At 36.1% G+C, this 12,113-nt stretch overlaps 4 protein-coding genes across 4 annotated transcripts; 2 read left to right on the plus strand and 2 right to left on the minus strand.

Annotated features, from left to right (window-relative positions):
• Window positions 1–4,407: 4,407 nt before the first annotated feature.
• On the minus strand, window positions 4,408–4,518 carry CBG25873 (the record flags this gene model as incomplete). The annotated part of the gene is made up of 1 exon (XM_045243878.1): window positions 4,408–4,518. The coding sequence occupies one exon, from the start codon at window positions 4,516–4,518 to the stop codon at window positions 4,408–4,410; it is 111 nt and encodes a 36-aa protein (XP_045099391.1).
• A 2,200-nt stretch (window positions 4,519–6,718) lies between these two features.
• Window positions 6,719–8,505, plus strand: CBG13296 (the record flags this gene model as incomplete). The annotated part of the gene is made up of 5 exons (XM_002641381.1): window positions 6,719–6,802; window positions 7,666–7,897; window positions 7,944–8,182; window positions 8,227–8,301; window positions 8,350–8,505. 5 exons carry the CDS (start codon window positions 6,719–6,721, stop codon window positions 8,503–8,505), a joined length of 786 nt encoding a protein of 261 aa, XP_002641427.1.
• Window positions 8,506–8,711: 206 nt separating this feature from the next.
• Cbr-maa-1 lies at window positions 8,712–9,935 on the minus strand (the record flags this gene model as incomplete). Its single annotated transcript, XM_002641382.1, has 5 exons — window positions 8,712–8,831; window positions 8,883–8,982; window positions 9,026–9,112; window positions 9,160–9,643; window positions 9,884–9,935. 5 exons carry the CDS (start codon window positions 9,933–9,935, stop codon window positions 8,712–8,714), a joined length of 843 nt encoding a protein of 280 aa, XP_002641428.1.
• Window positions 9,936–11,172: 1,237 nt separating this feature from the next.
• CBG13298 lies at window positions 11,173–11,812 on the plus strand (the record flags this gene model as incomplete). Its single annotated transcript, XM_002641383.1, has 3 exons — window positions 11,173–11,277; window positions 11,330–11,530; window positions 11,582–11,812. 3 exons carry the CDS (start codon window positions 11,173–11,175, stop codon window positions 11,810–11,812), a joined length of 537 nt encoding a protein of 178 aa, XP_002641429.1.
• Window positions 11,813–12,113: the final 301 nt, after the last annotated feature.

The raw sequence follows: 12,113 nt of genomic DNA on the forward strand, positions 1-12,113 counted from the left end.
CTCAAAATATCCAAAATTTCAGATATCACTCTCACCCAAATAAGCGTATTGTGGAAAGTTAGTGTCGATCAAAAAATTGGTTCAAAATCGGATTTCATGAGCAATGTTTCAAAGTCCACAAAAAGACACGTGAAATCAGAGAAAATTTGAATTGTTTCACTAGGTACAGAATCGGTTTGCCTACCGATTTTGTACCTCGTGGCACAATTCAAATAATACTTGATTTTGGCGTGACCACTTTTTCCTTTAAAAAAGTACAAAATCGGGAGACAAACCGATTCTGTACCTGTAGAAGAAAAGAAGGCACAGAGCAACAAAAAGTTTAAAGTGCAGGAAGATTGGTTGTCACCTGGATTTGATAATACTACTACACTGTCCAATTTCAATTTGTCCACCTATTTTTTCGTTCAAGATCATTTTCAGATCCATCAAATAAACATTTTCTATAACTTTGACTAATTTCTGGAATATTCATAATTTTTGTACAGAAAATTCAGATATCTGGTGAAACTGAAATAAAGGCTACATGGTACATGAAATCATCAATTCGAGCTGTTTCTATACATGCGAAAAAAATTCTTCAAATTTCAACCGTCTTATATTATGATAAACATTTTGGCAGTTGACCACTTTTTTTTATATCTTTTACAGGAAAGGAGATGATTGAGCTCAAGGTTGGCGGTTTGGGTGACGGCTTCTATTATAGGAATACGGTATTTAACTGAAGATGGCATCAAGCCGAAACGTTGAGAATAAATAATTTTTATTCATATTCGTGCCTCCAACCGATAAGGTCACCAAGAAGATTCTTCACACACAAGTTTAATTTTGACAATGCACGAAAAACGGATTGCCTATATCCAATCGGTATTTTAACTGTTAGAAGGATGGAAAGTATGGAATTTAGAAGAAAAATAAAAGCAAAACTTTTTTCCAAATTATTGACAACGAGGAAAAATCATAATCTCAAATATGCAGAATCAGTTGTGTAATCATCTCAATTTAGAAAGAGCACAACATACCTTCGATATGAGAGTTTTGTTCTTTACGGGAATGATTCATAGGTAGTAAAACCTATTTTCTTATTGTTGGTTAAATTCACTGGGTAGCAAAAGGACAAATCTACCGAGGTAGTATTGTGTTCAGACCCTGAGACTATGCTCGAAGAATTTGTTTTCAGCTAAATTCTCAGATGATTTCTCATTGGGTCCTATTTTGAAAAAAAAAATCCTAATTATAAAATAACAGACTTTGGAGTGACATAACACTGTGAAATCGGAATATCGTAAAACCTGCATTAGAAGGGCCGGACCTTCTATTGTTCTAACTTGGAACTTCCAAGGTACCTCTGGAGGACCCTTCTATTACAGAGACCCTTCACTCAGAACATTTTGGCTAAAAAATAACAATTCTCGAATTTCAAAATATTAGGTTGGCACATAAGTTTCTTTCGATTTTCAATGCTCAACTTTGAGATGTATCTAAGCAGTGGGATAGTTTTTCTTGGTGAATGCTTTTTTTGTTGGATAGAGTATCTCACGGACTTGCTATATACATTTTGCCTCATCCGTTCTTCTTGCCGTTCGCGAGCATGCCGCCTGCTTCCGTCCCTTACCGCCCACACTTTCAAAATGACATTCTATTTTTACTCCTTTCTGGTTTGAAACACCACTATATTCACAAGAAATTGGACGAAATAGACAAAGAAGGACCTTCTACTGTCTATACGATCGAGCATTGGACCGAAAAATTTGAAGCCAAAAATTAAGAATCGGAATACGAAGATCGGTCCAGAAGTTGGACTTGGGCCTATTGAAAAATACTACTGAAACCTATCCGTTTCAAACCACTTGTGGAATATCACAGACATTGCCCTTTAGTCAACCAAGTTTTGTGAACGGATTGAGGTCTCTTGGCGATGTCAAAAATTTGATATATTCGTACCCCATGTTTTGGAGGACTACGACATTGATCGCTGTGTAGACATGAGCATGTTTCTCCTATCATTTCTTCCTACGTTCTGTTGGGTGAATGATCTAACTATCGTAGATGAGAAGTGGGTAAGTTACTCTAACAATGTGCGGAAGGGTCAGTTGATTAGCAAAGAATAGCTAGCTACGGACGTCCCGAAACTTAAAATTACTGTGAAAAGGAGGTTGTTATGTATTTGGCGGTCTTTCAAAGGAATGGAGACTGGGAACTTTCAGATGAAAATACCACTATAATTGCCGCGTTGTATAGTTTCTAATTAGAGAAATTAAATTTGGCAGACGAATCAAAACGAGGAGAAAAAACAAAGTTTGCTTCCAGTGCGACAATGCTAGATCGCTTGTGAATAGAGGGATCAGCCATAAATTCATGTCGTTTGGCTGAACTATTCTTTCGCGCTCATCGTATTCTTCGGACCTTGCCCTTTAGGAAAAATAGTATTTTGGAGCTCATAAACATCAACTTGATAAAAAGTACTTCAATTGAAAAGATGACACAGAAAAGGAGTTGACCCACTTTTTTAATCCCTCGTCGTTCTGGGCCGATGGAGTCAAGGAATTGCCTAAGTGTTGCCATACAACTATCGATGCTTATGGACGTTACTTTCATTGATCTAGCCCCTTCCGCTTTGAGAAAAATTTGATCAAAAATGTTGCCAAAATCGAAAGAAACTTATGTGCCAACCTAATAGGATCGAGCTTTAGGGTTAGTTTTCTGGGTGATATCACTGAATTTCTGAGAATTCAATTCCACTCCAAAACAAAGTAATAAAATATGAAATGATAAGACCCTCTACAACTGATTTATGTGTCTGGAATGTCTGAGAAATTTAAGACTAGTTCAAATCACGAAAAGTCCACTAAAAAGTTTGTCTGATTTACAACAATTTTTGTTTTTTTTCTGAAGCTGAACATTCCTGGATACGGATCTTCTAATTTTTTGTTCCAGAATCTTCTTCCCGTTCTCCTTCTCTCCTTGAAAAAATATTCTTCCCATATCTTCTACTAATCTCCGTGTGTTTTACCCCTCTCTTTCTAATTTCTGTCATCAGAATGAAGGAATCCGTGATGGAAACAAGAAGGCAACGTGGCCAGTACTGCCCCACCCATTACTTTCAATCATCCCATTCCTCTTTTTTCTACAGTATTCCAGATGATTATTCCCCACGGAACAACATGAATCCATTTGTATAGAACGAGTAAGACGCGCGAAAAAACACACGCCCTTAAGCATGGTCATTTCACCGACGACGACGCAATGCGATTGAATTCGAAGTACGAATTACCCGAGACTGTCTCCTGTTTACGTCTTCTTCTTTTCCTTTCTGTCATCCGAACCTCGCCAATTATCTTCTACGGAAAAGAAGAAGAAGACGGACGTTGTATGTTGTCGCAGGCGTTGGAATGCCTACATTTTACGTGTCTCTTTTCTCTGTCTCACTGTCTGCTGTATGAATATGTTTATGTTTCGTAAAACCTATCCTCTCTCCAGAAAAGTTACGACATTTCAACTACTGATCCGATTCCCAGTTGATACTTTATGACTCAATTTTATGAAGAGGTCAAGATTTTTGAATTACTGTACTTTTGGAGAAAGTTCTTCTCATAGTTTCGCGGAACTACATTTTTAACTTGCACTGGTTCCTTTTGAATAACGCTGATTGTCAGATATTCATAGAAATTGATTTCAGTGACTTTGTTTCAATTTGAATTTTTACCTTTTTTGTTTTACTGCATGAATATCGTAAAACTTGTAATAGAAAGACCCCCACACTGCCAGGTTTAATCTCAATTATCTCAATTCCTTTGAAAGACAAAAAAAAAATTTGTCAACTGACAAAACATTTCTGATAATATCATAAACAATTTGTCAGTTGACAACTTTTATATATCTTAGACAGGAACCGAGATAGAAGTTAAAAGTTAGGGGCCCTTTTATTTCAGGTTTTTCGAATTGTTGATCCTCATAAAAATGACGAAAAACTTCTAGACTTTGAATTTCCACCAGAGTTGAATTTTATTTCCTTCCGTTTTTAAGAATACGGACCAGAATTTTTCGTTTGAATTAACTTCTTCCCTAAGAAAATTCTAGACATAAAACCTGTATTAATAGTGCCCCCATACTGTCAAATTTGAGCCCTAATATCTCAATTCCTATGCAAGATATCAAAAAGTGGTCAACTGACAAAATACTTCTGATATTATGATAAACAATTTATCAATTGACAGCTTTTTTATGTCTTTGACAGGAACCGAGATGAACTGGCTCAAAGTTTGAAGTTAGAGGCCCTTCTAGTACAGGTTTACGATATTATATTTCTGATAAGATATTTCTGTAATTCAATTTTCAACCAAAGTTGAATATCAATTATATGCATCTTTTCAAATTTTAGGTTTCCGAGTTTGACTAGATGATATATTATTTCCGTTTCAGCTTTTTATTTCTAGTTTTGCTTTTCCGGAATTTTTTTTTCTTGCAGTTCTTTTTTTCTCCCTCAAAAACATTTGCAACATAATTTGAATATTCCATCTTCTTCACTTCATTGCCATTTTACATTTTTCCATCCATAATACAAAAAATCGAAAATCCGACAGGTTTCGTCCTCTCTCTGAAACCAGAAGCGTTGTGTCATTGTTGAGGTCTTATCCCCCCGTTTTCCAATGTTTATTTCATCGTCATCGTCGTTTTTTTCACTTTATTTCACTCTAAAAGATGCCATTCCAAAGCCACGCCCGTCTTAAAATGGATGAAAAAATGGATGAAAAAACTGAACAAAGAAAGAACCTTGGAACCTAAAAAGTTATTTATCAAGTTAGACGAAAGTCAATGACCATCCATTAGACATGACAAAAAGGTTCCAAAAAAGTTTTGGTTCACCTCGGAAAGCATTTCCGTTTTCATCTGAATTTTCCTTTCATCTTTTCCCTGACCGCATTTGCCTTTTATGAGAAATTAGAAAAGAAACTATTTCGTGTTTTGGTTTGGTATACAATTAGAAAAAAAACACTTTCACTGGGAGTAGTACATACCACTATTTAGGGGAAAATCGTTTCACTCAATTTTTCGCTTTTCGAGAAAGTCATTTAAGAGAACAGGGTCAGTGAAAAATTGGGGTTTTAGTGGAGGAATTTCTCAATTTTCTTGCAAATCATATTTTGGACATGAAGGTTTTGTATTAATTTTACGTTTTTTTTTTGTTTTCGAGGTTTTTATTCTTCAGGGTGGCACATAATCACCCAGTTTGTACTAGCATAACATTAGATTAGAGCATTGTACTGTGCTCAAATTCGGAGTCCAAATAATTCATCAGTAAACTGGCCAAGTTTGGACAATCATAACAATATCTAGACTCGAGGAATCGCTTTGGAAATTTCAGAAGCTTTGAATAAAACCAAAAATTACATTACTTTCAATTTTCGTGCTTCCAAGATACTTATATCTGAAGATATACTCATTTTTATCAGCCCTAGTAATTGTGCGCCACCCTGTAAATCGAAAAATTCTAAGTTTCCCAAATATTCCGCCTTTCCATCATCATCCTTTTGCCATATATCACACACAATTATCCTTCGGATACGTCTCTACTCCATGAATGATGTTTTTGGCACGCGCTGTAGGTAATGTGGTGAATCTCTGTTTTTTTTTCTCTCTCGTTGTATCTCTATTTTCCCATCGTATACAACTTCATGAGACCTTGTATAGGGGCAAGAAAAACAGTAAAAGAAGAGAATGATGATGTTAGAAAGAAGGAGAAAGGGTGTGGTTTTGGTGTGATTCGTTTTTTTTTCGACGGATTGACGCTGCGCCTTCTCTTCTCTCAACCGCAATGCGATCGCTTACGATTCATGATTATCTTGGTTTTGTTGTTTAGTCTCCCCCTCTCTTTTTCCTCCAATTTCGACTTTTTATTACTCCTATTCTTGATTTTACATTTGTATCTCAATCCCCCGCAATCCTTGAAGTTGTATTCTGTTTATACAACCCTCCCAGGCCCTCCAAGCTCAGTGGGGGATATTCATTTGAGGTCACTATTTCCATATTCTTTGCTTTTTATTCTTCCATTCCTTTTCCAATCTTTTTCAAATCTGATCGGGTTTTTTCCAGTTTCAAGTTCACTTTCCTCAAGTGTGTATCCTTAGAAATTCTCACGTCTTCATCTTTATCTTCAAATAGAAAAGTTTTGGGCCAAAGTTTTTGACCTTGAATATCAGTTCTCCCTTATCAATACTTGTTCTGATCAGTCTTGTCAAACCTATTATTTGATGGCTTCTTCTTCTGAACAAAAAACTAGGACAAATACGATTCTTTTTCTTTTATTTGGTGTTTCATCTCTTCTTTCCAATTCTATGTATTTATCAATTGTTCTCTTACAATCAGAAAAATTGTTCTTTTTATCTAATTTGATACCTACTTTTCGGTTAATTTACCGTATTTCCCCTAATGGAAGTCCACCCAAACCGTCAACTTTGAGCTCAATTATCTCATTTTCTGTAAAAGAAAGCAAACAGTAGACAACTGATAAATTGCTTATCACAACATCAGAAGTGTTTTATCAGTTAACACATTCTTGATATCTTGCACAGAAATCGAGATATCTGAAGACTAGACAATGTGAGGGCACTTCTATTATATGTTTTACGGTAAATATCCCAAACATTTTGTACTCTTTTTTCTTAGTTTATAATTGTATTCTAAAAAAACAATTTCAAAACTTCCAATTTTTTCTAGCATGGCAAAAGTGGAAGTTCAAATTCGTCGATGTTTCTGTTGCGGTCTCTCCGTTGCCACATCGGTCATTGCCGTCTACACATTCGTAAGTTTGATTTCCAATCAATTCCCTAAAATCAAAATGAGCCACGCCTCTTTTTTCCTAACGCCTTCTTCTTCTTCTTCTCACTTCTTCTTTTCTTTTCTAATCACTTGTATAAAAACAGGAATCCAGTTCACCGTAATATTACACAACCCGTAATAGGGAGGCCTATTGCCATCGGAGGAAGCCAATCTCTTTTGATTTATAGGTCCGTTGGGGGGAGTGACAGAAAATCAGAAGTTAGAGAAGAAGAAAATAATGTACAGAAGATATTAATGAAAAGTAAAATGGAAAACAATGAATTGGAATTTTTGAGATTGTAGATTTTTGGATTCTTTACTGGTCCCCTCTATCGAATTTCACTTTATAGAACGCCCCTAACTTTCAAATTTGAGCCAATTCATCTCGGTTCCTCTGGAAGATAGGAAAAAATAATCAACCAACAAAATCTTTGTGTTATTATGATAAACATTTTTTAGTTGACCACTTTTTGATACCTTTTTCATGGGTTCAAAATTGACGATTTGGGGGCGTTCTGTTGAAGTGTTTACGGTGAAAGAGCTCAAAAGGAAAGTTTAGGGGTGACGTTCTATTTGAATAAATGCTGTTCAAAATCTCTGGCTTCTGGTAATAAAGTTCAATTTTTTCAATTTCTTTATCTCATGTCCCATGTTATCTTCCTTATATATAAAACGCTACACGCGTCTGTTGGTCCTCATGTCAGGCTGTCATCTTTTGAAAAGCTCAAAAACAAATATGAATTGACGTGACTCTTTAAGAAAAAGTGCGGCGAACCACTAAAAAAGTAGATCGCGCTGAAGGCGCACCAGCTTGCTGTTCCATAATAAATGCCTAATTCTGTACAGATTCTCTACCTGCTTCTCGCCATCGCAGCCGGAGTTGCTCTATCGGACACTGCTACAAATGGAGATTCCTCACATTACAATTCTTGTGAACTAGAAGCACAAGGAAAAATCAATGCCGAGAATAGAAAATTGACATTCACAGGAGGACGAACTGTTGTTGTTGTGGAGGATTCGACCTCTTATCATTGCTCACTTGGACTTTATACCGAAGAATTGAAATATTCGGCAGCGAGTCAGTATTTTTTCGAGTTAAAATCCACAAGATCTGAAACTTTCAGATCGCTATACATCCCTTGTCATCGATATCATCCTCTATGTCTCCATTTGTCTTGCTTCTGTAATCCTCCTCATCGGACTTTGCAGTTACAATCAATGGCTTCTGATTCCGTGGGGATTCCTGATGATCATCGACATTGTTCGTGGATTCATTTCGGTGTTCTTCATCTTCTGGTATTCTTACGGTAATTTAGCAAGAATTGCTACTGGAATCTTCTTCCTTGGACTACAATTCCTTCATGTGAGTTTATCAAATATCGGTATATGGAACCAAATGTGTTGCAGATCACCTTGTTGATGACAATCATCGCCAAGTTCCAAAGAATTTCCAACAGAAAGAATGGAATTCCAGATAAAGTGGTAAGCTTATTCGATCTATTTCGTTTTTTTTTAAATTCAAAATTTCAGTACGATGTCCGTGGAGGATCCCGTGCTCCATCCACCTACTACGGTGAGACTCATGCAGTTGCTCCACCAGTACACAGAGGAGAGAACTACTATCCGGACCAGCATAGACAACAACCATATGGCCATTATGATCAACAACCACCATACAGATACTAAGAGATTTTGTGGTTCTGTTCTCCAAGTGTTGCTCATCTTTCCCAAATTCCCATTCAGTTGTTTTATACCGGTATCTCTTTTCTCTGCTCCCTCAACACCTTTGTATCATTCTGGAAGAAGTCTTGAACATATATTATTGTTTAGCTGTTTTCTTTTTTGTTTATTTTATAGAGGCAAATATTAATAAAAAAACAAGATTTTTTTATTCAAACATATCCCAGAAATCGACGAAGCCATCGAAGCAGAAAATTGGCGACAAAAGGCCAGAAGACGAAAAACATGACAGTTTTCCATGATGTCGATTTGGGGACGAGAATGTAGACAGTCTGAAAAAGGGAATGAAAATAGATCATTCTAGAATATTCCAGAGAACTTACAGATTTTTTCATCAGACTAATCAACAAATTGTGTCTTTCTTCGACTGCTTTTCCGAGGTTATCAATTGATTCAGTGATAACTTTCAGCTCTTTTTCCAGTCTAAAAAATAAAAAGAAATTGAAAAAAAACAAAAATACAATACCTGTGACAAGTGTTTCTGAGAGATGGAGACCCTTGGCGAGTAACTCTATGTCGAGAAGATGTATGAGGTTCTGTGAACGAAGATGATCTGGAATAATTTTCAATTTTCAAGTTTCAAAAAATTATTAATCAAACCTTGATTGAATTTCGTCATCTAATGCATCAGCGTACTCATTATCCGAAAGCACACATGCACTGGAATTCATCGATTCTTCATTTTCTTGTATTTTAACTGTTTCATTTTTTGGCTGACAGTCTTCTTTTTGAATTTGTTCAATTAAAACGTCTTCTTGTTTTTCAGACTCATCCTCCGTCTTTTTCGTTTCCAGTATTCCCAAAATTTCAAACTTTGGAGCTAACAAATCATAAACGTCTCCTTTCATCCATTCCTCTGTTTTATATGTCTTCTGAACGTCTCGAATCTTCTGAACAATCGCTTCAACATATGCATTCTTAGCTTCTTCCGAAGTCATCGACTCCAATTTCTTCCACGCATTCCATTTATAAACTCCTTGAACATCAAAGAAACTTGGTTTTGGAACATCACATTTGCCATGTGTAGATTGTTTGAAAAGTCCGTAAAAGTTGAGTTTTTCATCGGTAGACGTTTTTACGGGACCTTGAAAATAATGGGTTACTGTAGCTTGAATTTAGAGTTTGAGTCTCTCGCGATTACCGCCACTTTTTGTGCACCTCTCGATTCTGTCCAAATAAACTGTAAAACAGTCAAATAACAAAATGCTCATCATACTTCAAAAAACCGTTTCATTTTTTACTAAATCAGTTTTTGTTAAATCTTAATTGCAGTAATTGAGCTTCTTGTAACTACAGAACCGTATCAATCATTTCTAAAACATACCATCTTTCGGCAAGTTTTGTACAATAAAAACTGCAGTTTCAAACACGGACATTGAGAAAAACTGGGACCGAAATTGATCAACAACGGAAAGAAGTAGAAAAATAATTCTGAAATAGTTTCGAGTCAACAGGAATTGGTTGATAAGCAATCAGTGGATGATAAAAAAAAACTTCTGACAGTGAAAAAAATAGATAATAAACGAACTAGAAACCAAAAAATGGTTTTGGAAAATGAAATCAATAGAATTGTGGATCTCAGTTTCGGATGCATGATAAGAAACAAATAAGGAAAGAAAATTATGGTTAAGAACAAGAAAGTAAACATAGCAATGTCGAAATGATAGATTAACTGATAAGAAACGGCGACAGTGTAGCCGTTCAAAGATTGGTGAAAAGAAAAGAAGAAAAATGGTAGGAAATGGCATCGAAGATGAATAGAAATTGAAAGTTCTAGAAAAGAAAAGTCTAATTAGTAAGAGGGGCTGATTTTGGTATCAATGGAAGGCTAGGTGATAGAAATTGATTAGTTCATCGAGAAACCGGGAATGCAGTTTTGATACTTTGACAAGTTTCATACTTCCGTTCTGCAGAGCGTTCGGTTCCACTTCTTCTGAAGGTTCTTATAATTCCGAAAGCCGGCTTCCTTATTCGAACGGTGCTTCTTAATTCCTGAGAATAAATACATTTCTGATTTTTCCTTTTCAGTGGCACAGGGAATATATTATCCAATTCCGGACATTTGTCTATTTTGAACTTCGAATTTTTTAATTGATTGAATCAATCTTTCTACGAAACATGAACCTCTTCTCAAATTTATGGAAATTTAACTGAATTTTTTTGACATTTTTCTTTCTTTTTCAGAAAATCCGATTCTTGTTTCTTTTTCTCGTGCAATTCTTTTCCTTCTTGTCTTTCTTCTTTTCTCTTTGTTGTTTACTTTTTCGCTGTCCGCAGTTGCGCGTCGAGCACGTGATTGTGTAAACACCGCATTGCTTACCGTAGTTTTAGTTTTTAGGACAACTCGAAATTCTTATTTTTCCTTATTGGACCCAAAATTCGCAGAAACTTCAATGCTTCTATAAATCATTATTATCCCTAATTTCCCCAAAATCTCGCCCGACCGGCACTACAACAAAAGGTATGTTAGTGATCACTATTATTGTTTCGAAAAATTCACGAGCATTTTTAGGATTTCGATAATTTCGTATTTAATTGAAAATAGCTCAAATTTTTCGAAACAACTTTGTTTTTTTGATATTTTCATTCGATTCAAAACACATATTTTTAGAAATGGCTGATGACTGGGGATGCAACGTAGATTTGTTCGAGGATTCGAGCAAAGCGAGCTCCAAGTCATTGACGGAACTTGTAGAAAGCTTAACAAAGAAGAACTTGGTTAGTAAAAACTTTATAGATAACAATTTGGAAAAAATGTGTTGTGTTTCAGAACGGAAATCGACAAACTATTCCGCCAACCCCAACAGAAACGGAAAATGTGAAGATTGTCGCCTTCAAACGTAATGGAGCTTCCAAAATTCCAATGGTTCATGCTCCAAAGATCCTGAAGAAAAAGAAGGCTAACGGTCATAACAACAATAACAACATGAAGGTTCTCAATGACGCTAACCCAAAGAGAGTTCATTTCGATGTAAGGCAGAAAAGGCGTTATATTCTTCGATTTTATTCAATGAATTTTCAGATTGAACAGTTTCTGTCACGAGAAGCAAGCAAAGGCGACCGAGTCGAGGCTCGTGAGCGAATGCTCGCTTCTTTGGGAGCTGCTCCGTCGAAGCGCGACTACGTCAACTACAAGGATCTGAAGATCGATCTTGCACAGAAAAAGGCCGAGGCAAAAGCTCAAGCTGAAATGAACCACGCCAACAGCCTTTCTATGTTCAATATCAAGAAGAAGAACAAAAAGAAGAAGTAGTTAACATCTGTTCTTGATTTTTATCGATTTTTGTTCCAATATTAATAACATCCGCCCCACCTTATACAGTTTTATCATATTCAATGCACGCTGGACGTGAAAACGCACTGCTGGCATCAGATCTTTACCCATTATTTCCTCTCATCTCTATTTAAGAAGAGTCAACCCCATTAGATTTTTTTGTGTCTTGTGATTTGATTTGCCTCCATTTCCATCCCCCATCCTTCGATAGACTGTACATCAACACCCCCACCCCCGCACCATCTCTGTTCGTTGTTTTCACGTGTTAATAAAGCTTAAA

The sequence above is a fragment of the Caenorhabditis briggsae genome, assembly GCF_000004555.2.
Source record: "Caenorhabditis briggsae complete genome, chrIII, whole genome shotgun sequence".
In the NCBI taxonomy this organism is placed as follows: Eukaryota; Metazoa; Nematoda; class Chromadorea; order Rhabditida; family Rhabditidae; genus Caenorhabditis; species Caenorhabditis briggsae.